Source organism: Myotis yumanensis, unplaced genomic scaffold (genome assembly GCF_028538775.1).
Source record: "Myotis yumanensis isolate MYYU_CA2020_CCGP unplaced genomic scaffold, mMyoYum1.0.hap1 SCAF_5, whole genome shotgun sequence".
Taxonomy (NCBI): domain Eukaryota; kingdom Metazoa; phylum Chordata; class Mammalia; order Chiroptera; family Vespertilionidae; genus Myotis; species Myotis yumanensis.
The window spans coordinates 85255810-85278120 of NW_027223756.1; the positions used below are offsets into that span (position 1 = coordinate 85255810).

The 22311-nt window shown below is 48.8% G+C and overlaps 1 protein-coding gene across 1 annotated transcript in view; it reads right to left on the reverse strand.

Annotated features, from left to right (window-relative positions):
• The window catches only part of LOC139011465 (adhesion G protein-coupled receptor E2-like), a 78146-nt gene extending 61980 nt beyond the window's left edge, over positions 1–16166 (reverse strand). The window contains exons 1-4 of the mRNA XM_070416999.1: positions 16127–16166; positions 12627–12677; positions 12326–12451; positions 11664–11822 (exon numbers count right to left, since the gene is read on the reverse strand). Coding sequence (XP_070273100.1) covers positions 11664–11822; positions 12326–12451; positions 12627–12677; positions 16127–16166 — 376 coding nt within the window. The remainder of the gene's footprint in view (positions 1–11663; positions 11823–12325; positions 12452–12626; positions 12678–16126) is intronic.
• Between the last annotated feature and the right edge of the window lie 6145 nt (positions 16167–22311).

Consider the following 22311-nt stretch of genomic DNA (forward strand, 5'->3'; position numbering starts at 1 on the left):
CCGGTGAATGAATTGTACAACCATCATTCTGAATTCTTTTTCTGTCATGTTGCACGCTTCAGCTTCATTAATTTCCTTTCTTGGTGATTCTTCATTGTCTTTCCTCTGGGTATTGTGTCGTCTCTTCATTCTGATTATCTCCTGATGGTTCAAAGGTTGAGTTGCGTGGGCCTGGGCCGTGCGCAGTGGGAGGCTCCCACCACCCTAGTGTCACTGAAGAGCTCTGACACTAAGATGTGTGGTTGTTGTTGGTTGGTGGGAACCAGGCTCGCTCTGTGTCAGTGTTGCCAACACTCAATGTGGCCTCGCGCGTGCCCTTAGAATTAGGGACCCTGCCTGCACTGTGCTGAAATAGAGGCCCCCCTGACGCGTGTTTAGCACCAGGGCAGAGCCCCCTAGCTTGCGCCAGGAGTCAGAGTTCCCCAAGAGTTCAGTATCAGAGTCTCTGTTGCTTCGCGCAACCTCACCTTGAGAATCAGGGTCCCTGTGTGCCCTTGCACCAGGAATTGGATTCACTGGCTCTTAGTATGAATGCACAGGAAATCAGGATCTCAGGCGCAGGTGATAAGAAACACAGTCAAGTCACTGGTGCTTGGTGCTGCCTCCTGCCCTGAGAAACGGGGTTTCTGGGCCTGTGCTAGGCGGACAAACTCCCGTTCGCGCGATTGCTCCCAGCCCAGGGCTCTGATGCCAGCAGTGCGCACAGGATTAGTTCCTGGTGCTGTGCGCGTTTTTGCTCCCAGCCCAGGGCTCTGATGCCAGCAGTGCGCACAGGATTAGTTCCTGGTGCTGTGCGCGTTTTTGCTCCCAGCCCAGGGCTCTGATGCCAGCAGTGCGCACAGGATTAGTTCCTGGTGCTGTGAGCGTTTTTGCTCCCAGCCCAGGGCTCTGATGCCAGCAGTGCGCACAGGATTAGTTCCTGGTGCTGTGCGCGTTTTTGCTCCCAGCCCAGGGCTCTGATGCCAGCAGTGCGCACAGGATTAGTTCCTGGTGCTGTGCGCGTTTTTGCTCCCAGCCCAGGGCTCTGATGCCAGCAGTGCGCACAGGATTAGTTCCTGGTGCTGTGCGCGTTTTTGCTCCCAGCCCAGGGCTCTGAAGCCCGAAGTGCGCATAGGATCAGTTCTAAGGTGCTCGCGCACTTTCAGGCCAAAGTTTCTGCAGCGCTGAGGCCCCGGCAAGGGGTAGGTCTATCAGTTAGTTACTCTGGCACTGCCCGAGATCCTGGGGGAAGGGGGGATGGGCTCTGCTACTCACGGATCTGCAGCAGGGATCTCCGAACTTTCCGTGTCTGCAGGTCTGTAGCTGTGGTCACAGGTCTCTGTCCCCAGTGGCTGCAGGGTCCTGGTATGCGTCTGAGATCAGACTGGGTGGTGCTGAGGCCAGGATCCTAGTCTCAAGCAGCTCTGTTTCCCAAGATGGCGTGGTCGCTGTGCCTCTGCTGGCCGCCCAGGAGTGTCCGCCCCTCCGTGGAGGGGCGCAGGCCTCCTCTGGGCTCCCGCAGTCGCGCCGCCCGCAAGTCGCCACCTCCGGGTTAGTAGCTGCTGGGTTAGTAGCCGATCTCTGGATGCCGGTAGGTAACCGCTTCCCAAGATGGCATGGTCTCGCCGCTGCGCTGGCGCCCAGGGGGAAGTTTCAGCCTCAATCTCTAACCATCCGCATTTTTCAGGAGTTCTCTGTCTTTCCTGGCTGCAGACTGTCTCTCAGCTGAACCTCCCCAGCTTGATCGGGCTGGTTGTTACCCGTTTCAGCTGCTCGCCCCTATCTGCTCCGGGACGAAGGACCAACACGTCCGTCTAAGCCTCCGCCATTTTCTCTAGATCTCGGCAACCTATATATTTAATGCAATGTGTATTAAAATACCAACAGCATATTTCACAGACCTAGGACAAACACTCCAAAAATTTATATGAAGCCCAAAAGACCCCAAATAGCTGCAACAATATTGAGAAAGAAGAGCAATGTTGGAGGGATCACAAGACCAGATATCAGGTTTCACTACAAAGCCACTGTTCTCAAAACAGCCTTGTCCTTGCACAAGAACAGGCATATAGATCAATGGAGCAGAACAGAGAACCCAGAAATCCAACCAAGCCAGTATGATCAATTAATATTTGACAGAGGAGGCAAGAGCATGCAATGGAGACAAGGCTATTATCTTTAATAAATAATGTTGGAAAAATTGGACAGGTACATGCAAAAAATGAAACTAGACCTGTTATGGGGAGGACAAAATGGCGGTGGAATAGAAAGACATGCCTGAGCCTTGTCCCAGAGCAGATAGAATGAGCAGCTGAAACGAATAACACCCACCTCGAACTGGCAAAGGAGACTCAGCTGGTGAGAAAATTTGCAGCAGGGAAGAGCAGAGGGTCCGATGGAAACGGCACCGAGCCGTGTCCTTTGGGACAGGCACGGCGTCTGACTGTGGAGAAGAGGCCTGCGGGACTGCTGGTGCCAGGGGTTCTAGATCTGTGTCCACAGTCACAAAAGACTGAGCCCAGAGGGGGCAGCTTGAATGGCTGAACAGAATGTACAGTGCTGGGAGGAGAAAAGCTGGCAGAGACACAGTCTTTCCCCTCTCTGTGACCTGTGCTTTTCTTCACTGAATCTAGTTCATAGGACCTTTCAGATATGGACACTTATCTGTGGCTGGGGTGCAGGAGAAGGTGTGGACTTATAGAGTCTGGGGACAGGCTGGGGAGGGGGTCCAGGAGGAGTGGCAGTGAGTCTGGCACTGAGTCATGCTTGAGCCCTGGACCTGGGCAGCCATTTTCTCCTCAAGAGATAGCCCCTCCCTCCAGTATCCAGGCAACTAATACAGCCACACCCAGAATACACCCTATTTGGTAGAAAAGATTTAAAAAATCTTAATAGTCCCTGAGAGTCCAAAGGGACTGGCCTAAAGAAAGGCCTTCAGTCCCAGAAACAGGAAACAGAAACTATAGACAGTGCAGAAGACTGGGATCTTAAGTCAGCCAAAGGAACAATACTTCACTTCTTCATTTTCATTTTATTTATTATTGTGTTATCTCTTTTTTTTTCTTTTTTGTTTGTTGCTTTATTTTCTATTTCTTTTGGAATTATTTTTCCATCATTTGATTTTATTTACTATTTTTATTTTTATACCATTTTAGAATCAATTTTTATGTAAATTTATTATTATTATTATTATTATTTTCTTCTCATTCTCTTTATTCTTATCCACTCATCCCCTTTCTACTTCCTCTATACTGAACTGAGGTCCTCCCCATATTCATCCAATTCTTAACCTTATTTTCTGTAAATAAGTTCAGCCTCTGCAGATTCTGCCCCCACCCTCTTTGCTGGGTGTTTGGTGTTTGCATTTTTTTGGTTTATCTGTTTGTTCTGTGGTGTTTTCTCCATATATATATATTCTCCTTTTTCTTCCTTTTTCTTTTCTCTCTTATCTTTTTTTTCTCTCTTTGATATCATTTGTACTCTCTTTTCTCTCCCCTAATTCTCTTTTCTCAGGTGGTCACTTATATTGGGGTTATCGGTGTCATGAGTACATTCGTGTTTTGTTTCCTTTGTGTCGTGTCTTGTTGAGGAGAATTCTATCCTGTCCGGCCAATATGCTACAGAGTGAGCCAAGTAACCAGACACCTGGAGAGGAAACTCCATCCATGAACGGGTCAATAACACCCCAGACACAACTACAGAGGCAGGAAGAAGGTGGCAGTGAGTGAGGGAGCAAAAGAGGAGTGTGTGGTTGTGTGGAATGTGTGTGTGTGTGTGTGTGTGTGTGTGTGTGTGTGACAGTTAGATCCCACAGGACCTTCGGGGGCAGGCTAACTGGGCTCGCCTAACTAAGCAGCCTCTGTTACCATTGTAAACAGTACTGGGAGGTTGGCTCTTTGTCAGAGGCCTTGCCTTTTTGAAGGGGGAGCTGCTGTAACTGGGAGCCCAGCCTCACCTCAAACCACAGTGCCCTCGGATAATACCTGGGGCTCTACAGCCACCCCGGCCAGGGACCTGTCACCTCGGCTGTGGTCTCATGGTCACCAAGTCTCCAGCCACCCCGGGTGCAGGCTCCTGTGAGTTCCAAAGCACGCTCCACTCTGACTGGCCCAACACTTTAGCCCAGGGCACTGTGACCACACGAGCAGCAGACACGTGAGCAGCCTGCTCCTGGCCAAGGAGCAGCAGCCCCACGAGCATACCACCCCAGGCCTAAGAGCAGCAGCCTCATGTGGCCTGCCCCTGTCCAAGGAGCAGCACCTGTATGAGTGGCCCGTTCCCCCGACTGAGGAGCAGCTACCATGTGACAGCTGGCCCCTGTCCAAGGAGCAGCAGCCACAGGAGCAGCCCACCAATGACTGAGGAGTGGCACCTCTGCACAACTCGCCCCTGTCTGAGGAGCAGCAGCTGAGTGCTGACTGCACCCTGCACTCGTTCAAGGAACAGCAGCTGCGCGAGCTACCTGCCCCCATCCAAGCATCAGCAGCTGCACGAGCAACCTGCCCCCATCTGAGGAGCAGCAGCCACCCCTGCAGCCCAACCCAGTCAGAGGAGCAGCAGGCACATGAGCAGACCACCCACGTCCGTGGAGTGGCAGCCCTACGCAGCCTGCACAGGTCCAAGGAGCAGCAGCCATACACAGCCTGCACTCATCCGAGGAGCAGCAGCCACATGTTCAGCTCACTCCTGTCTGAGGAGCATCAGCCATGCAATCAGCCCATCACCCTTCCAAGGAGCAGCAGCTGTGCAAGCAGCCCACCCCTGTCTGAGGAGCAGCGGCCTCAAGAGAAGCCAGCCCTGTCCGAGGAACAGCAGCTGCACACAGCCAGCTCCAGTCCAAGGAGCAGAAGCCACGTGAGCAGCCTGCCTTCATCCGAGGAACAGCAGCCTCGTGATCAGCCCAACCCCATCTGAGGAGCAGCAGCTGTGTGAGCAGCCTCCCCCCACTAGCCAGAGAAGCCACTACTGCTGCAAACAGCACCCACCAAAGGAGCCACTGCCAACTGAGGATCAGCCACTGCTGCGACTGTCCGAGGATCAAGCACAGACCAAGAAGCCATTGCTACCCAAGGAACAGCCCCTACAGAACTCGACATCTAGATCCATCAGTGAGATAAAAAATGGGTAGACAAAGAAACCACCAAATGAAAGAAAAGGAGAAATCACCAGAAAAGCAGCTAAGTGAAACAGAGTCATACAATATGAATTCAGAATAAGGGCATACCGTTCATAAACCTGATGGAGGAAAAAAAATCAAAAACTTATGTAAGAATCAAGAGAAATGAAGAATGATATAGCTGCAAAAAAACCACCATGGATAGTTTTAACAGTAGACGAGAAGCGGAGGACTGAATTAGCGAATTAGAAGACAGGGAAGCAAAACACATCCAAACTGAACTGCAATTGGAGAAAAAAATTTAAAACAGGAGGAGAGCCTAAGAGAGCTGTGGAACAACATGAAACGAAGCAACATACGAATAATAGGGGTGCCAGAACAACAGGAAGAGGAACAAGGGTTAGAAAACATATTTGAAGAAATAATGTCAGAAAACTTCCCTGATGTGGGGAAGAAAAAGGTTACCCAAGCACAGAGAGTCCCAAACAAGATAAACACAAAAACATACACACTAAGACACATCATAATTACGATGGCAAATGTTCAGGACAAAGAGAGAACCTTACAGGCTGCAAGAGAGAGACAGAAAGTTATGTACAAGGGATATCCCATTAGATTATCAAATGATTTCTCAACAGAAACATATCAGGCCAGAAAAGAATGGAAGGAAATTTACAAAGTGATGCAAAGCAAAGGACTGAATCCAAGAATACTCTATCCAGCAAGACAATCATTCAAAATTGAAGGGGAAATAAGGAGCTTCACAGACAAAAAAAAAGGCTAAGGGAGTTTATCACTACCAAGCCAGCAATCCAAGAAATGCTAAAGGCACTGGTATAAAAATAACAAATAGAAAGGTAAGAAGGAACACAGACACAAAAAATAAAAATGGCTACAAACAAGTACCTACCAATAATAACTTTAGAAGTAAATGGACTAAATGCTCCAATCAAAATACAAAGAGTGGCTTAGTGGATAAAAAAACAATGACCCATATATATGCTGTCTACAAGAGACCCAACTCAGAACAAGGGATTCACACAGCCTGAAAGTGAAGGGATGGAAAAATATCTTTCAGACAAATGGAAATGAAAAAAAAGCTGGGGTAGTAATACTTATATCAGACAAAATAGACCTTAAAGTGAAGGCCATAACAAGTGAAAAGAAAGGCCACTTCATAATACTAAAGGGATCGATAAAATGAAAGGATATAACCCTGATAAACATATATGCATCCAATGCCAGAGCACCCAAATACATAAAAAAACTCCTGGAAGATATTAAGGGAGAGATAAACAAGAATACAATCATAGTAGGGGATTTTAATGCACCACTGACATCACTGGATAAATCCTCTAGACAAAAAATCAGCAAAGAAACAGCAATCCTAAATGACTCACTAGATCAGATGGACTTAATTGACATCTTCAGAGCATTTCACACCAAAGCCATGGAATATACCTTCTTTTCAAGTGCACATGGGACATTTTAAAAATAGACAACATATTGGGTCACAGGCAAAGTCTCCCCAAATTCAAGAAGATTGAAATCATATCAAGCATCTTCTCAGACCACAGTGGCATAATATTAGAAAAAGACTACAATAAAAACAACCCAAAATATTCAAACACTTGGAAGCTGAATAGCATTCTATTAAACAATGATTGGATTACCAAAGAGAACAAAGAAGAAATTAAAATCATCTGGGAAACTAATGACAATAAAAACACAACAATCCAAAATCTATGGGACATAATGAAAGCAGTCCTGAGAGGGAAGTGTATAACTCTACAGGCCTACCTCAAAAAATAAAAAAAAATGGTAGTAAATTATCTAACTCTACAGCTTAAAGAATTACAAAGAGAGTAACAAGAAGAGCCCAGAGTGAGCAGAAGAAAGGAGATAATAAAGATCAGAACAGAAATAAATGACATAGAGACCAAAAAAACACTACAAAATGTCAATGAAAACAAGAGTTGGTTCTTTGAAAGGACGAACAAGGTTGATGAACCTCTAGCCAGGCTCACCAAGAAGCAAAGAGAGGGGACTCAAATAAAGAAAATCAGGAATTAAAGAGGTGAACTAACAACAGACCCCACAGAAATACGAAGGACTGTTAAAAAATACTATGAACAACTCTATTACAACAAACTAGACAACATGAAGGAAATGGACATATTCCTACAAAAATACAACCTTCTAAATCTCAATCACGAAGAATCTAAAAATCTCCATAGGCCGGTAATTATGGAGGAAATTGAAGCAGTCATCAAAAAGCTTCCAGCAAACAAATGCCTGGGGCTAGACAGCTTCACAGGGGAGTTTTACCAAACATTCAAGGAAGAACTAAAACCAAACCTCCTCAGACTATTCCAAAAAATTCAAGAGGAAGGAACACTTCCAAGCTCATTCTATGAAGCCAGCATTACCCTAGTACCAAAACCAGATAAAGACAAAACAATGAAAGAGAATTACAGGCCAATATCCCTCATGAACATAGATGCTAAAATCCTCAACAAAATTCTAGCAAATCGGATGCAGCAGTACATCAGAAAGATCATCCACCATGACCAAGTAGGATTTATCCCGAGGATGCAAGGATGGTACAATATCTACAAATCACTAAACATGATACATCACATAAACTAGTTGAGAGCTAAAAATCACAGTCATATCAATTGATGCAGGAAAAGCATTTGACAAAATCCAACACCCTTTCTTGATAAAAACTCTCAGCAAGGTGGGAATAGAAGGATCATACCTCAACATAATAAAAGCCATATATGACAAACCCTCAGCCAACCTCATACTCAATGGGCAAAAACTAAAACCATTTCCCCTAAGAACAACAACAAGACAGGGATGCCCACTCTCACCACTCCTGTTTGACCTAGCCATTGCCATTAGATAAGAAGAAGAAGTAAAAGTCATCCAAATTGGAAAAGAAGAAGTAAAACTGTCCTTATTCGCAGATGACATGATACTGTACATAGAGAACCCTAAAGACTCCATCAAAAAAATTATTAGACTTAATAAATGAATTCGACAATGTAGCAGGATACAAAATTAATGCCAAGAAATCTATGGCATTTCTGTACACCAATAGTGAACTTACAGAAAGAGAGACTAAAAAAGCAATCCCATTTACCATCGCACCAAAATTTAAGATACCTAGGAATAAACTTAACTAAGGAGGTAAAAGACCTATACTTGGAAAACTACAGGATACTGAAAAAGGAGATAGAGGGAGACATAAACAGATGGAAGAACATACTGTGCTCATGTATTGGTAGAATCAACATCATTAAAATGTCCATACTACCCAAAGCAATCTATAGATTCAATGCAATCCCCATTAAAATACCAATGGCATATTTCACAGACCAAGAATGAACTTTCCAAAAATTTCTCTGGAATAAAAAAAGACCCCAAATAGCTGCAGAGATCCTGAGAAAGAAGAACAAAGTAGGTGGGATCTCAATACCAGATATCAAGCTGTATTACAAAGCCACTGTTCTCAAAACAGCCTGGGACTGGCACAAGAACAGACAGATAGATCACTGGAATAGAATACAGAACCCAGAAATTGACCCAAGCTACTATGCTCAATTAATATTTGACAAAGGAGGCATGAACATACAATGGAGTCGAGATAGTCTCTTCAATAAATGGTGTTGGGAAATTGGACAGATACATGCAAAAAAATGAAACTAGACCACCAACTTACACCATACACAAGAATAAACTCAAAATGGATAAAATACTTAAGTGCAATACATGAAACCATAAAAATCCTAGACGAAACTATAGGCACCCCAATCCCAGACATCTCTTGTAGCAATATGTTTGCTAATACATCTCCTAGGACAATGGTCAGCAAACTGCGGCGTGTGAGCCACATGCAGCTCTTTGGCCCCTTGAGTGTGGCTCTTCCACAAAATACCACGTTCGGAGCGCACACGTACAGTGCGATTGAAACTTCGTGGCCCATGCACAGAGGTCGGTATTTTGTGGAAGAGCCACACTCAAGGGGCCCAGGAGCCGCATGTGGCTCGAAAGCCGAAGTTTGCCAACCACTGTCCTAGGACAATGGAAAATTAGGAGAAAATAAACAAATGGGACTATATCAAAATACAAAGCTTCTGCATGGCAAAAAAACCATCACCAAAATAACAAGAGAGCCCACTGCATGGAAGAACACATTTGCCAACGATACATCTGATAAGGGGTTAATATCCAAAATATATAGAGAACCCACACAACTTAACAAAAGGAAGATAAACAATCCAATTAAATTGGGCAAAGGATCTAAATAGACACTTCTCCAAAATGGACCTACAGAAAGCCAAAAGACATACTAAAAAAATGCTTAAAGTCACTAATCATCAGAGAGATGCAAATCAAAACAACAATGAGATAACACCTCACACCTAGCAGAATGGCTATCATCAACAAATCAACAAATGCCAAGTGTTGGTGAGGGTGAGGAAAAAAGGGGACCCTAGTATACTGCTGGTGGGAATGCAGACTGGAGCAGCCATTATGGAAAACAGTATGGAGTGTCCTCAAAAAATTAAAAATGGAACTTCCATTTGACCCAGTGATCCCACTTCTAGGAAAATCTATATATATAAAAGCCTAAGTGACCATCGTAACTGAATGGATGACTGAACAGGCTGTGTAGGTTGACCAGGCCGGCAGGGGGATTAGTGAGGGGCAACAAAATGACCTAGCAGCAGGCTGCATGGGGCAACCAGGTGTCAGGGGTGTTGGTGAGGGGCGACCAAATGACTGAGCAGCAGGATGAGTGGGCCACCAGGCCGGCATGGGGGTTAGTGAGGGGCAACCAAACAACTGAGCAGCAGTCTGTGTGGGGCGACCAGGCCTGTGGGGGTGGGCGGGGCAGTTGGGGGCAACCAGGCTGGCAGGGGGAGCAGTGAGGGGTGACCAGACCAGCAGAGGGGGCCAATTAGGGGTGACCAGGCCAGCGGGGGGGGGGGGGGGGGGGGGCAGTTAGGGACAACCAGGCAGACAGGCAGGTGAGCAGTTAGGAGCCAGTGGTCCTGGATTGTGAGAGAAATGTTCGAATGCTGGTTTAGGCCTGATCGCCAGGATCGGGCCTAAACCAGTACTTGGACATCCCCTGAGGGTTCCCAGATTTGAGAGGGTGCAGGCTGGGCTGAGGGGATTCCCCATGCACGAATTTCTTTCACTGGGCCTCTAGTATCCTAAGAAAACCAAAATACTCATCAGAAAGAATATATGCACCCCTATGTTCATAGCAGTGCAATCCTATATGACAAAAGGCCAATATGCAAATTGTCCCCTCCGGCGGGAGTTTGACCCACCAGGAACTCGACCCTTCGCTATGACATGTGCTGACCACCAGGGGGCAGCACAGAATGAAGGAAGGCCCCGGCTGACATTTGGCAGTCACTAGGGGCCCTACCTGTGCACGATTTTTGTGCACTGGGCCTCTAGCTTACAATAATTAAGATTTGGAAACAGCCTAAGTGCCCATCAGCAGATGAGTGGATAAAAATCTTTGGTATATTTACACCAAGCATGTCAAACTCACAGCCCGCTGGCTGCATGCCTCGTTTATTTGTGCCCTGTTAGCCTTTGAGTTTGACATGCTTGATTTACACAATGGAATACTACATGGCTGTATGAAAGAAAGAACTCTTACCATTTGCAATGGCATGGATTGACTTGGAGAGTATTATGCTAAGTGAAATAAACCAGTCAGAGATAGAAAAGTAAAAAAGCTGATGAACAAAAACAGACCCAGAGACATAGAAACATGGAACGAACTGTTGAACCTCAGTAGGAAGGCAGGGGAGGGTGGTAGATCAACCAATGAACTTATGCATAAACCGTGGACACAGACCATGAGGTGGTGAGGGCCTGGGGGGCGGGGTGGGGGCACACTGGTAGAGGTCAATGGTGGAAAAAGAGGACTTATGTAATACTTTCAATAATAAAGAAATAAAGAGAAAGAATGAATGTAGTCTAAAAACCCAACAGCCTCCACTGTGTTGTGCTCTATCATCTCATATATTTTCCCAGCATTTTTGTGAGGTAAACACCATTGTCACTCCTTTTACAGATGGCTAAACTGAGGCACACAGCAGTGAAGAATGTGTCCAAGGTTATACAATTAACAAAGGCATAGCTACTTTTGTTTTTATCTGTAAAGGTAGGCATAGCTACATTTTTTTTTAATCTGTAAAGGTGGGCTCTCTTTTAAACACACACACACACACACACACACACACACACACACACAATCACAGTAATATCATCACATCTCGCACATTACCAGTGATTTCTGAATAAGTGTCCTGGCTGGTGTTGCATACACAACTGTCAAAGTGCAAAACCAAGACTTCGGTCCTGGCTCAAAGGCCACCCTACCTCTTAGTGCCAGTGGGACAGGCACAGGCACACTTGTCCTCACTCAGACCTGGGGGCTGCACCTGGAACCAGGTCCTGGCACCCTGTATGCCGCAGGAATGGCTCTGGTGACTCCAAACTTCATGGACAGGGAGATGGAAGTCATTCTTACCTTGACACGTGTTCTCACTAGCATTACTGAACTTTGTTGCCCCAGAAACAAGGCTGTATCCTGGTTTGCATGTGCAGTGGTAGCTCCCCTCCGTGTTATGGCAGTCTGCGTCTTTTCCACAGGCACTCACTGCTCCGGGTTGTTCACATTCGTCAATGTCTGCAACAAAAGGGGATAAAGGGTCACCTCCCAAAGCCATGAGTGCCCTCTGGGCAGAGAGCCTGGTCCCACACCTAGCATGGAGCCTGATGCTCAATCAGTGTCTTTTAGGAAATAATTAGACTCTCAGGGAATATTGCTGTGGCTGGGCTGTGGCTGGAGCAAGCCATTCCTGAAACCCACCAAATCAGCTCTGCTCTGCTCAGCTTTCTGTCTGCCACCTGGATTTGAATACAGGAGCAAGTGCTGAAGTGGTGGGTGGATGGAAGCTCTGCATCCCCCTCCCAAGTCTTGGAAGGGTAAACTGAGGCCCAGATTCCAGACTCCTAGAGACCCAGCTCATCTCTCTCTACAAAGCCATGTTTATTCACTTCTCATTTTCCACCTTCATATCTTTTTCTTTCTCTTTTCTCTGTCCTTCATGATGGTCTGAGAATAAAGGCTGAGGCCACCATCCACCATTCCGTCTCCATGTAGCCCTCCACCACCCCAAGCCTCTGTACCTTCACAAGTCTCCCAGGGACGGATGATGGTCTCCCCAGCTGGAGACTTGAATCCGGGATCGCATTGACAGGAAATGGCAGTGCCACATGTGGAGTTTGAAGGGCACAACACCTCACAGGCAGAGGCTGTGGGACGGAGACCATGGTCAGAAGATGAGGGCTGAGCCAGAGGCTGGGGAGGGGTGTTGGGAGGAGAAATCTTGAGCTTCCTCTGCAACAGGCCTTTCTCCTGCCAGGGCTGAGAGGTGAAGGTGGGGGTTGGGACTCTGGCTGGGGACTGAGTTACTCCCAGCAGACTCACCCCTGGTGCTCTGGGGTCCATCTTCCAACAGAGTCAGCAGGACACACAGCGCTGGAACAGAGAGAGGGAGGGTCAGGGGGGACACAGAATGGGAAAGGGAGGCCTGAGGGAGACACATCTGAGGGAAGGGCCTGCTCACCCCACCCAGGCTCGGGCCCTGTCCATTACTCAAGGAGAGAGTGTGCAGGTGGCACCTTGCTGGCCTCCAATGCCCATGGCCAGAGGGTCTGCACCCATCGCCGGAAGGTGGCTTTCAGGAACTGAAGGATGGGGAGGGGCCTGAGCCTGGCAGGGGTCTTGGCTTCTGCTGACCTATGAGCAGCAGTTCAGGAAACATACTGGAGCCAGATGGCCTTGGTTCTACTCCCAGACCTTGGTCAGGTGCCTCAGTTCCTCAGTTTCCCCTTCTGTAGAAAGGGGATGAAGAGGAGGCCCATTTCCCAGGGTGTGAGAGTTAAGCAGACAAGTACTGCCTGGTGTGTCAAAGTGCTTACTGCCGTCATTTCTTTATGTAAAAATGAAGGGGTTGGGCCAAGTGTCCTCTCAGATCTCCCAAATCTAAGGTGCTCCAGCCCACACCCTTCCTCAGGGACACAGGTGGTAGCACACTGCACCCACATCTGTCCACCACAAGGACCAGCTTGGGACCCAGTGGTGACATTTCACACCCTGGTTCCCTGCACACAGGAAGATGCTGGGGGCTCACGTTAAGGGTGGTGCTGCATGGGCCCCCCAATCCTGCTCTTCCTGCTGCTCAGGGGCACTCCATCCCCGGCCATGTCCTGGGGGTTCTCCTTAAGTCAGCAGGGGGTCTAGAGAGGAGGACCTGTTCATCAGAGAGACAGACAAGGAGACAGAGATGGAGAGAAAATAAAGAGGAGAGAGAGAAACAGAGAGAGACAGAAAGATAGAGAAGGCACTAGAGACTTGGAGGAGAAATGGGGAGACAGTGATGAGGGAAAATGAAGGGATGAGAGAGAGACAGAAGACACAGAAATGGAGAGAAACAGAGAGGCAGAGTTAAGAAGACAGTGATCTAGAGAGATGGACAGAGAAATAGGGAACTCATAGAAAGAGAGAGACAAAGATGCCAGAGAGACATGGAGATTTAGAGAGATGGAGAGCCAGATAGAGAAACAGAAGAGGGAAAGGGAGGGAGGGAATGAGGGAGGGAGGAGAGGCATGAGTGTGAGCACCTGGGCAGCAGGTGGGATGTGGGGAGGGCTTGAGAGATCCATTCAGTCTCTGCAGATCTAGAGATGCTGGGGAGGCAGCCCAGACCCAGATATCCAGGGAACCAGATAGGGGGCAGGGGTGGAGGGATGGGAGCCAGGGAGGCAGGGCAGGAGTGAGTCACTTCCTGGGCAAATGAAGAGATAACTCATGGCTCCCAAGGAGGAGCTCCCAGTCGCACATAGAGGGGCTCCCAGTCACCCATGGAGGGGCTCCCAGTCCCCCATGGAGGGTCTCCCAGGGGAATTTTGGGGTCGATCATTGCAAGCAAAACTTGAGCAGCTGTGGAGGGCACAGACTGGAGGGACTCCTGAGCACTCAGTCCCAATGTTCAAACTTGATACCCCTCAGGCCAGCAGAGAGCAAAGACCCCCACACCCTCCCCGAGGCCCTCGCAGATGCGGTAAACAAGCTAGAACTCCTGTCTTCCTCCTCTCTGGCCACAGGGTTTAGTTAGTTCTCCCTTTGGTGGAAACCCACTTCCTCTTTGTAGGACAGACCACAAAATTACCTTCCCTGGCAGAGTGGATCCTGGGCCGATTGGTCCCCAGTTCCCAAAGCCCCAGTAGCAACATTTATGCTCACAACTGCCCTATGAGACAGAGGCTCTGTTTATGTCCACTCTACAGATGGACACACTGAGGCTCAGAGCCCAGAAAATGCTTATGGAGAAACTGGCAAAGAGGGGACTGGGGAAGATGGAAGTGAGTGGTCAAGTTCCCCAGAGTCTGCAGGGAGGGGGTTCTTTGTGCTGAGCTGGGCTTTCCTGCCCCACCACAGAGGCTGCTGGGCCAGACCTCCACATGGGGGCCAGGCAGCCACCCAAACAAGAGCCTGGAGAGGGGTGGCTGGTTGCTGCTCCCAGTCCCATCTGGTTTGCATTCCCCTAGCTGAGCCCTGGGCAGTCAGATTCCTGCCTGGGCCCCTGTGGCAGGGGTGGGGCAGTCATTCTCTCCTTGTTCCTCCTGCTAAGGATCCCCCTCCTGCAGCCCATCCCCGAGACCCACCTGTGAAATAATAATAATAGTAACATTAACAACAGCAGTAATAATAATGTTACTTAATTCTTACTGTGAACAAGGACTCAACCCTTAACACAAGCCTGTGAAGTGGAGACCAGCCTTGCTCTGCCCCATTTCACAGATGTGGAAAGTGAGGATCCGGGGCTCTGTGACTTGGCCCTGACACATCGCCGCCTCCAGCTGTGCTCCACACGGACTCGACAAATTTACTAAAAATCATGTAATTGTAACCATGCAACCGGCGAATCACATGTTATGTCAATTACACCTCAGCTTCATAAAGCTATAGAAAACAGTTCACGTCTGGCACCCTGGGCCAGCACGGGCAGCCCCATCCCTGTGGCCTGGAGAAGTTCTGAGTGGCACCCCAAATGTCATTTCTTAACTCTCTGTGTTGCCTGGTTGCCCCGGCAATGAGCTGCCCTGATAACCTGATAATCCTTGCAAAGTGGTTCTCAGCCTTCCTAATGCCGCGACCCTTTAATACAGTTCCTCATGTTGTGGTGACTCCCAACCATGAAATTATTTTCGTTGCCACTTCATAACTGTAATTTTGTTACTGTTATGAATTGTAATGTAAATATCTGATATGCAGGATGTATTTAAGGGGTTGTGACCCACAGATTGAGAACCACTGCTAGAGCCACCGTTGGTGGGGCTGGAAGGGAGGCAAGGGGGAAGTCACAGAAGAGCTCAGGTTCAACCCACAGCAGCAAAGCCCTTCAAGGCACACCTGAGGCCCAGCTGGGTCTCTGGGAGCAAAAATGGGGAGTCTCCGGGACATCCTCTGCCACACTATGGGAGAAGTGTGGGGCTCACCCTGCTGTGGAAGGGTCCCCCTTAGCTCCCTAGCCCTCACTCTGCCATCTGTTAAGAGTGACTTCCTAGGGGGTCACAGCACTCATTCGCCCCCTCTCTTCCACCTGCTTCAGTTTCCCCTCTTAGGGAGCAGCTTCCAAAGTGGATCTGGAAGGAGTGTGGAGATCCCTCTGGGGTGGGGAACAGACCCTTAGAGCACCCGGGGGTTCCTGCTGGGCGTGAGGGTTCCCGGGCACTGCCAGTTGCTCTCCCATGTGCCGCGGCTCCCCGCCTAACCATGTGGCTTCCTCCATGTCAGGCCCAGAGCTGCCAGCCGTGCCTCCTATTTGTCCTCATTGGGGGGTGGGCAGACAAGAAAGCCGAGGAATGAAAGGGCTGCTGCCAGGGGTTCCCTTGCTCCTCCCATAGGGGCCCCCAAATTCTCACCCTGTAGGATGTGAAAGGCGCTGAGGTGGGAGCCTCCCATGGTCTGTGCAGGATGGTTCCGTGTCACCAGGCTGGGTAGCTGTGCATCCTTCTGTATCCTCCTGGCCCATATACAGTGTGTGAAGGGGAGGAGGGGGAACTGCCCCAGGGCGTTGGCTCCACACCCTCCACAGAATCATCTATTGTTTTGACTTCTTCACCCTGGCTCCTGTCCCCACACTCTGTTCCCCTTTGTCAACTGAAGAAACATTCAAATCTGTAGAGAATTTTTATGAGTTTATTTAAGCCAAACTGACAGCAATTGCCTAGAAGCAAAATCCCAACAGATTGAGAAAATTCTCCCAAGAAGGGCAGTTTTGCACATTATTTTATACATTATAATCAAAGGAAGAGGCATAAGGGTGTTATTAGAAATCCACTGGTGGTAGATCAGGGAGGCAGGCTCAGAAATCTCTGGGATTGGATAAAAAGTAAAAGGATCAGATGTGTTATGCCCAGATTTCAAGATTCCCAAGAAACCACATCAGGGAGCCATCCAATCCGATGCAAAAGCATAAGAATCTGTATTTCAAGCTAACTTGAGCTCTCCATCCACCAGACCCACCGACACATCGGCTAGCCAAGTGGCCAAGAGAGACCGAACCCCTCCCAGAGACCGGTTATATAGGGGGGGGGGGGTTGGAGTAAGGGAGGAGAAAGGACTGTGCTTTGCCGATTGGCCAGGCACAAGTCGATGTCCCGTTCCTAGCAGAGTCTTAGACTTCCGTGAAGAAGCTCCTTGCCCAACACGTGGCCAAGGTAAGATGGAGGACGTAGCCCTTACCCTGGGGGAAGGTGGAGGGCATAGCCTTCGCCCTTTCATTCCCCCCTTTGTCTTGGAACTTCCGGCTCAATCATGAGACGGACTGCACTTCCATTCCACCGTTGCTAGAGGCCCGTACTGGGCATATCTTAACAAATGGTCTGGTGGAAGGGGAAGAAACCATTTTAGCTTTAACAACTTTTATTGAAATAGGATTTTTCTTCTTAAAATTCCTCCATGGCTATCAAAAAGCCAAATCAAGATTAATTTATCTACTGTCCTGATGTTTGCATAAACACAACAAGAATGGTGACTGACTACCTTTGCTGGAATCTCATGGTTGAATCTTAATGTGCCCCATAGGGCCAGGAAGCCGCGCCACCCAGCTGCCATCAGGCCCGCCTGCAGTATCTGCTGAGTTAGGTGAATCCCTCACCTGCAGCAACTCCACCTGAGCCCATGCTCCAGGCTTTAAGCCCATCTCAGTAGCCCCCCCTACTTGTTGCGGCCCAGAGTGTGTGGGAGTTCCACAGGAATGCAGAGGCATCCCTACTGCTCTCCTTCTACTCTTACCAACCGCCAGTGATGGTAGGGCACCTGCCTGACACTCCAGCGCCAGCCATCTTCAGGGCTTCCAAGCAGAATACCAGGCTTTCTTCGTGGCATTTTTACTGGCTTCAAGTCTTTAGAGCTCAGACAGGGCTCTTTAAAACATGATACTCCAGTCAAAGTTTTCCGTTAATAAAACCACTATTAGGAACCGGTCTTATTGAGTCTATGCAAAGAAACGTATTGCCATGTTAGCATTGCCAAATTTCGGAGGAATTACATAAGAAGAAAGACATACTGCTCTACTCTAAGATTTTCTGACTTTCCTTGCCAATTCCTTTTAATTGTTGGCATTAAACTTTCTTTCTATGTATAACCATGCCTCAGACCTTCTACTCTAAACAGGCTTTTTTCAGACTATCCCTGACATGGGCATGGTCACAAAGGCCTGCAAGCAGTACACAGGCTGCCAACTGTTAGCTGTCTCTCAACAGAGACCAAAACCTGATGGGCACTGTTCCCTGCCCAGGTGGGCACCTGCCCTCTTGGCAGCTAGGCACCCTTTACTTTTTGGGGTTCACCCCACATAGTACCCTTCCAGGACAGCCAACATACATTCAAACCTGCAAGAGAATTAAAGGTCAATATAACACATAAACATAATATAGGCATTATGGCCGCTTTAGGCAGCCACATCTTCTGCTACTAAACATGTGATCCTATAAATTGTCCTTGTCTCTTTGGAGCCATGTCCATGAAGAAGCAGGCATTATCTAAGTCTATTCAATGTTACCAGCATCAGGCAGGTCGAGCACGCCCTAGCTTGCTGCTGACCAGACGTGGATGTGATGGACCCAGGTCGCGACGCCGTCTATCTTGAGAGCGGTGGGGGTCGTCAGCACCATGGAGTTGGGTGTAGGGACCTTTCCATCGAGGCTCCAGGTGGTGCCTTTTGAGGTAGACCCAATCTCCTGGTCTGTGCTGATGAGGAGTTGGGGTTGGGCCAGTCTCCTGGGTGGCACCGAGGCGCAGCCAAATGTCCTCGTGCGCCCTCTGGAGCCCTCTCAAGAAAAGAGACAATTCTTGCAGCAAGAAAGTCAGGAATGATAGGGGGTGGGGCCTGACCAGCTTCATTCTCGCCTATCTTTACAGATTTCAAGGCCCATTGTCTTCCTTCACAGGCAGGGGGAAGGGCCCATTAAGTCTTTGCCTTGAGGAACTGTGAGCCCCATCCTTAAATGTCCCAATCAGACTAGAATTCCAAAATCCCAACCCAGCACAGAATATTACATAGAAAATCAAAGTTCCCAGTAAACAACAGAGATGCTTATAAACATCAAATAAACATTTATACTTACACCTTTTCAGTGAACAAGTATTTTTACAGCCTTGGGCTCTTGAGCAGATAACAGGGACACCGTCCAAGTCCCCTGATGGGGGCCTGACAGGAACAGATGTGGGGGTCTTCCCTTTCCCACATCCCAGGACAGGATTCTTGACCTATGTCTTATTCAGATAGAAACGGTTTTTATCACAAACAAACAAACAAATCCAAAACCAAGAAAATCAAGGCCAGAAGTACCCTCTGATGTTTCAGGGGTACCAAGGAAGGAGAAGTTAGGCAGTGTCCAGCCCTTCTCACAATCCACCACCAGTGACCAGTTCCAGCTTACTGGCCTATTATTCATTTAACATTTCTTTCCTCCCATCACACCAAAGCCATGCTTTCCAGTTAAAACTTTTAGCCTTAATTTTTAGGTGACATGTAAATAATTAACATTCCTCAGATTAACAATACATTCAAATTTAACAACAAGGATACATATTTAAGCAATAAGGACAGATCAATTTACAGAAACCAGTTTCTACCTGAAATAATCGTACTTTAGAAATTAGATTACTGCTATCAGTCCCTCTTAAAGACTTTGACATAACCTTTGATTGTCCTTAGTTTAAGGAAAGCAGGGTTTTCTAGATTTAAGAGATTAGTTTAAAAATAAATCCTCGAAGCAAGCACGCTTGCAGCCCCATAAAACTCCGCCTTAAAGCTCCACCCCTGAGTAAATCAGAGGGCAGGGCCTTTGCTGTTTCAAGATGGCGGCCCCCAGGGGAGCAGCAAACCATGCGGCCACGGCTGCCAAGGCTTGGAGCCCAAAATGGTGGCTGTACCAATAAGCAAAGGCATTTAGTTACCACAATAACACAATTTTTCCCAATTCAATCAGAACATTTCTTTGTCAGGTTCATCTCTGCCATTTTTAAGGCCAAAACAGTCTCGGGTTTTTATTCTGTACACAGAAAAAAGTTAGGTTCAGCTCAAAACTATGCGCACTCGTTTTTAAACTGGCCTTTTCCCTCTACACGTGCACAGAAATCCCGGATGCGTTTTAAAACTTTTACATTTCTAGCTGGGGCGATCTCCATGGGAAGAGGCCAGCTCGCATCCAGAGCCGCCACCGCCCCCGGCCTCCCGGGTGTCCGGCCCTCAGGCTCCGTGGGGGACCTTCCCCCAACCCGACGCCGACGGGGGGCCTCGCTGCTCCCGCCTCCCGTGAGCGACGCGCCGGCCCCGCCCCCCGCGCTCCACCTGGCTCCACTCACTCGCCACAAGCCCGGGGCCAACGCCGGCCAACGCAGGCCGCCGCCGCCGCCAGGCTCCGCGAACAAGCTTGTCCGCGCCCTGCCCGAGCCCCCAGGGCCGCCCCCCGAAGGCGCGCCGAGCGCAGGCCCAAGCTGCGGGGCTCGGGCTGTCTGGGCTGCCGCCGCCTCTCCCAGCCTCCAGCCTCTTCCAGGCTGCACCGCTCGGGCTCCAGCTCCGGCCCAGCGCCCGCCGCCGACCGGGCCGGACGCCGAGCCCCCAGGGCCGCCGCCGCAGCCGAGCTGCCTGGGCCCGCTGCGCGGCCGGGCTCCGGGGCAGCCGCGCGCCAGCTTCAGCCTCCGCATCCAGGCGCATCTTTCCTCTCCTGCAGCCCGAGGCACAGTGATACCTGCTCACCTTCCTTGCCTGGGAGGCGCGCAGGCGGGCGGGGACCCCTCCCCTGCCTTTACACTCACATACTTTCACCAGACATTCATTCAGAGTTTAAACAATCCATCCAATTCCTAACAACTTCCCAACTCCTGAGGGAGCTCTAAAGCCTCCCCCAACCTCCTTGAAATGATCAATCACAATACCCAAAGGAGCAGTCTGAGTCCGTCCCATAACATCCGTCCAGTAAGTCCACAGAAAACAGAGAAACAGGCACAGACAAACAGGGCCCAAAACAGCCTTCCACTTCCATGGAAGAGACAGACGGTGGCTTACGCCAAACCGGCGGGAGCTACCCACCTCGTCCCAGATTGGGGTTTCTACAGACCTCCCGACTTTTCGGAAGCAAAATTACACCCCTACAGATACAGATGGAGGATCGAGGCGTCCCCCGACTCCTCCCGCCCTTTGACCCCCATGTGCGTCCACGGTCAATGTGGGCGAATACAGATTTCAGAAGTGAGCTCACACAGAACAGATAAAGCACACAGAACAGAATATCAACACACAGACACTTACCGCGGCCACACAGATTCTACGAATTGGGGGAGTCCCTACATGGTCTTGGGAACCCCGGGCGAGCCCCCAAATGTTATGCCCAGATTTCAAGATTCCCAAGAAACCACATCAGGGAGCCATCCAATCCGATGCAAAAGCATAAGAATCTGTATTTCAAGCTAACTTGAGCTCTCCATCCACCAGACTCACCGACACATCGGCTAGCCAAGTGGCCAAGAGAGACCGAACCCCTCCCAGAGACCGGTTATATAGGGGGGGGGGGGGTTGGAGTAAGGGAGGAGAAAGGACTGTGCTTTGCCGATTGGCCAGGCACAAGTCGATGTCCCGTTCCTGGGTGTGGCTAGCAGAGTCTTAGACTTCCGTGAAGAAGCTCCTTGCCCAACACGTGGCCAAGGTAAGATGGAGGACGTAGCCCTTACCCTGGGGGAAGGTGGAGGGCATAGCCTTCGCCCTTTCAAGATGCAAACTCCTTTACACAGGCAGGTACAAGAGAGGTAAGAGTTCACAATTCACATGGTAACAATAACAGTGAGAGGATGTGTGATCTCTTGTCCAGGTGGGAGATTGTGCCCTGGAGGGTCTGGAAAAAAGGAAATTACCCTGACATTGCAAAGGTATGTTATGTAGATGCCAAAAGACAATAGACAAGCTGAGTGAACGTAAAGATTGGCCTTTGTCAGGGAAGATACAAGTCTAAGACTTGACTACCTTCAATAACTAGTTTTTAGTTTAAAAGTTTTTATTTCAGACTATCCCACTGTTATCATTGGAAGTGGACTTCTTGTGGTGCTACAAGGAAAAGATTTGCTGAAGCCCCAGGGGGAGATGGGGTTTCGAGGAAAGCTTTATTGATGATGAAAACTTAAGTGAGTTCCCCTCCAAGGCCCCATCTCTGTCCATCTTCTCAGGGAAGAAGTCCAAGCTTGTCTTCTGCAGTTAAGGTCATTGCCCAGAACTTCTGTTCCCTATTAAAATCCAGTCCAGTCCAGTCAGCCATAGGTTGGGCGGCTGCTTAAGGTCACATGGGATCAGTGGGAGCACTGGAACACAGGGGTGAGTGCGGGGCACAGACTGAGAGGGAGCACAAGAAGAAGAGAGAGAGGACTCTGGGGATTTGAACCTTCTCACATTGTGTGTGTTTCCATCCCCTGGCCCAGGGGTGAGAACCTTTACCTGCCAAGGGCCATTTGGATATTTATAACATCATTCACAGGCCATACAAAATTAGCAACTTAAAAATTAGCCTGCAATATTTGGTCAAACGTTTAATTTCATCACCCCTAATGC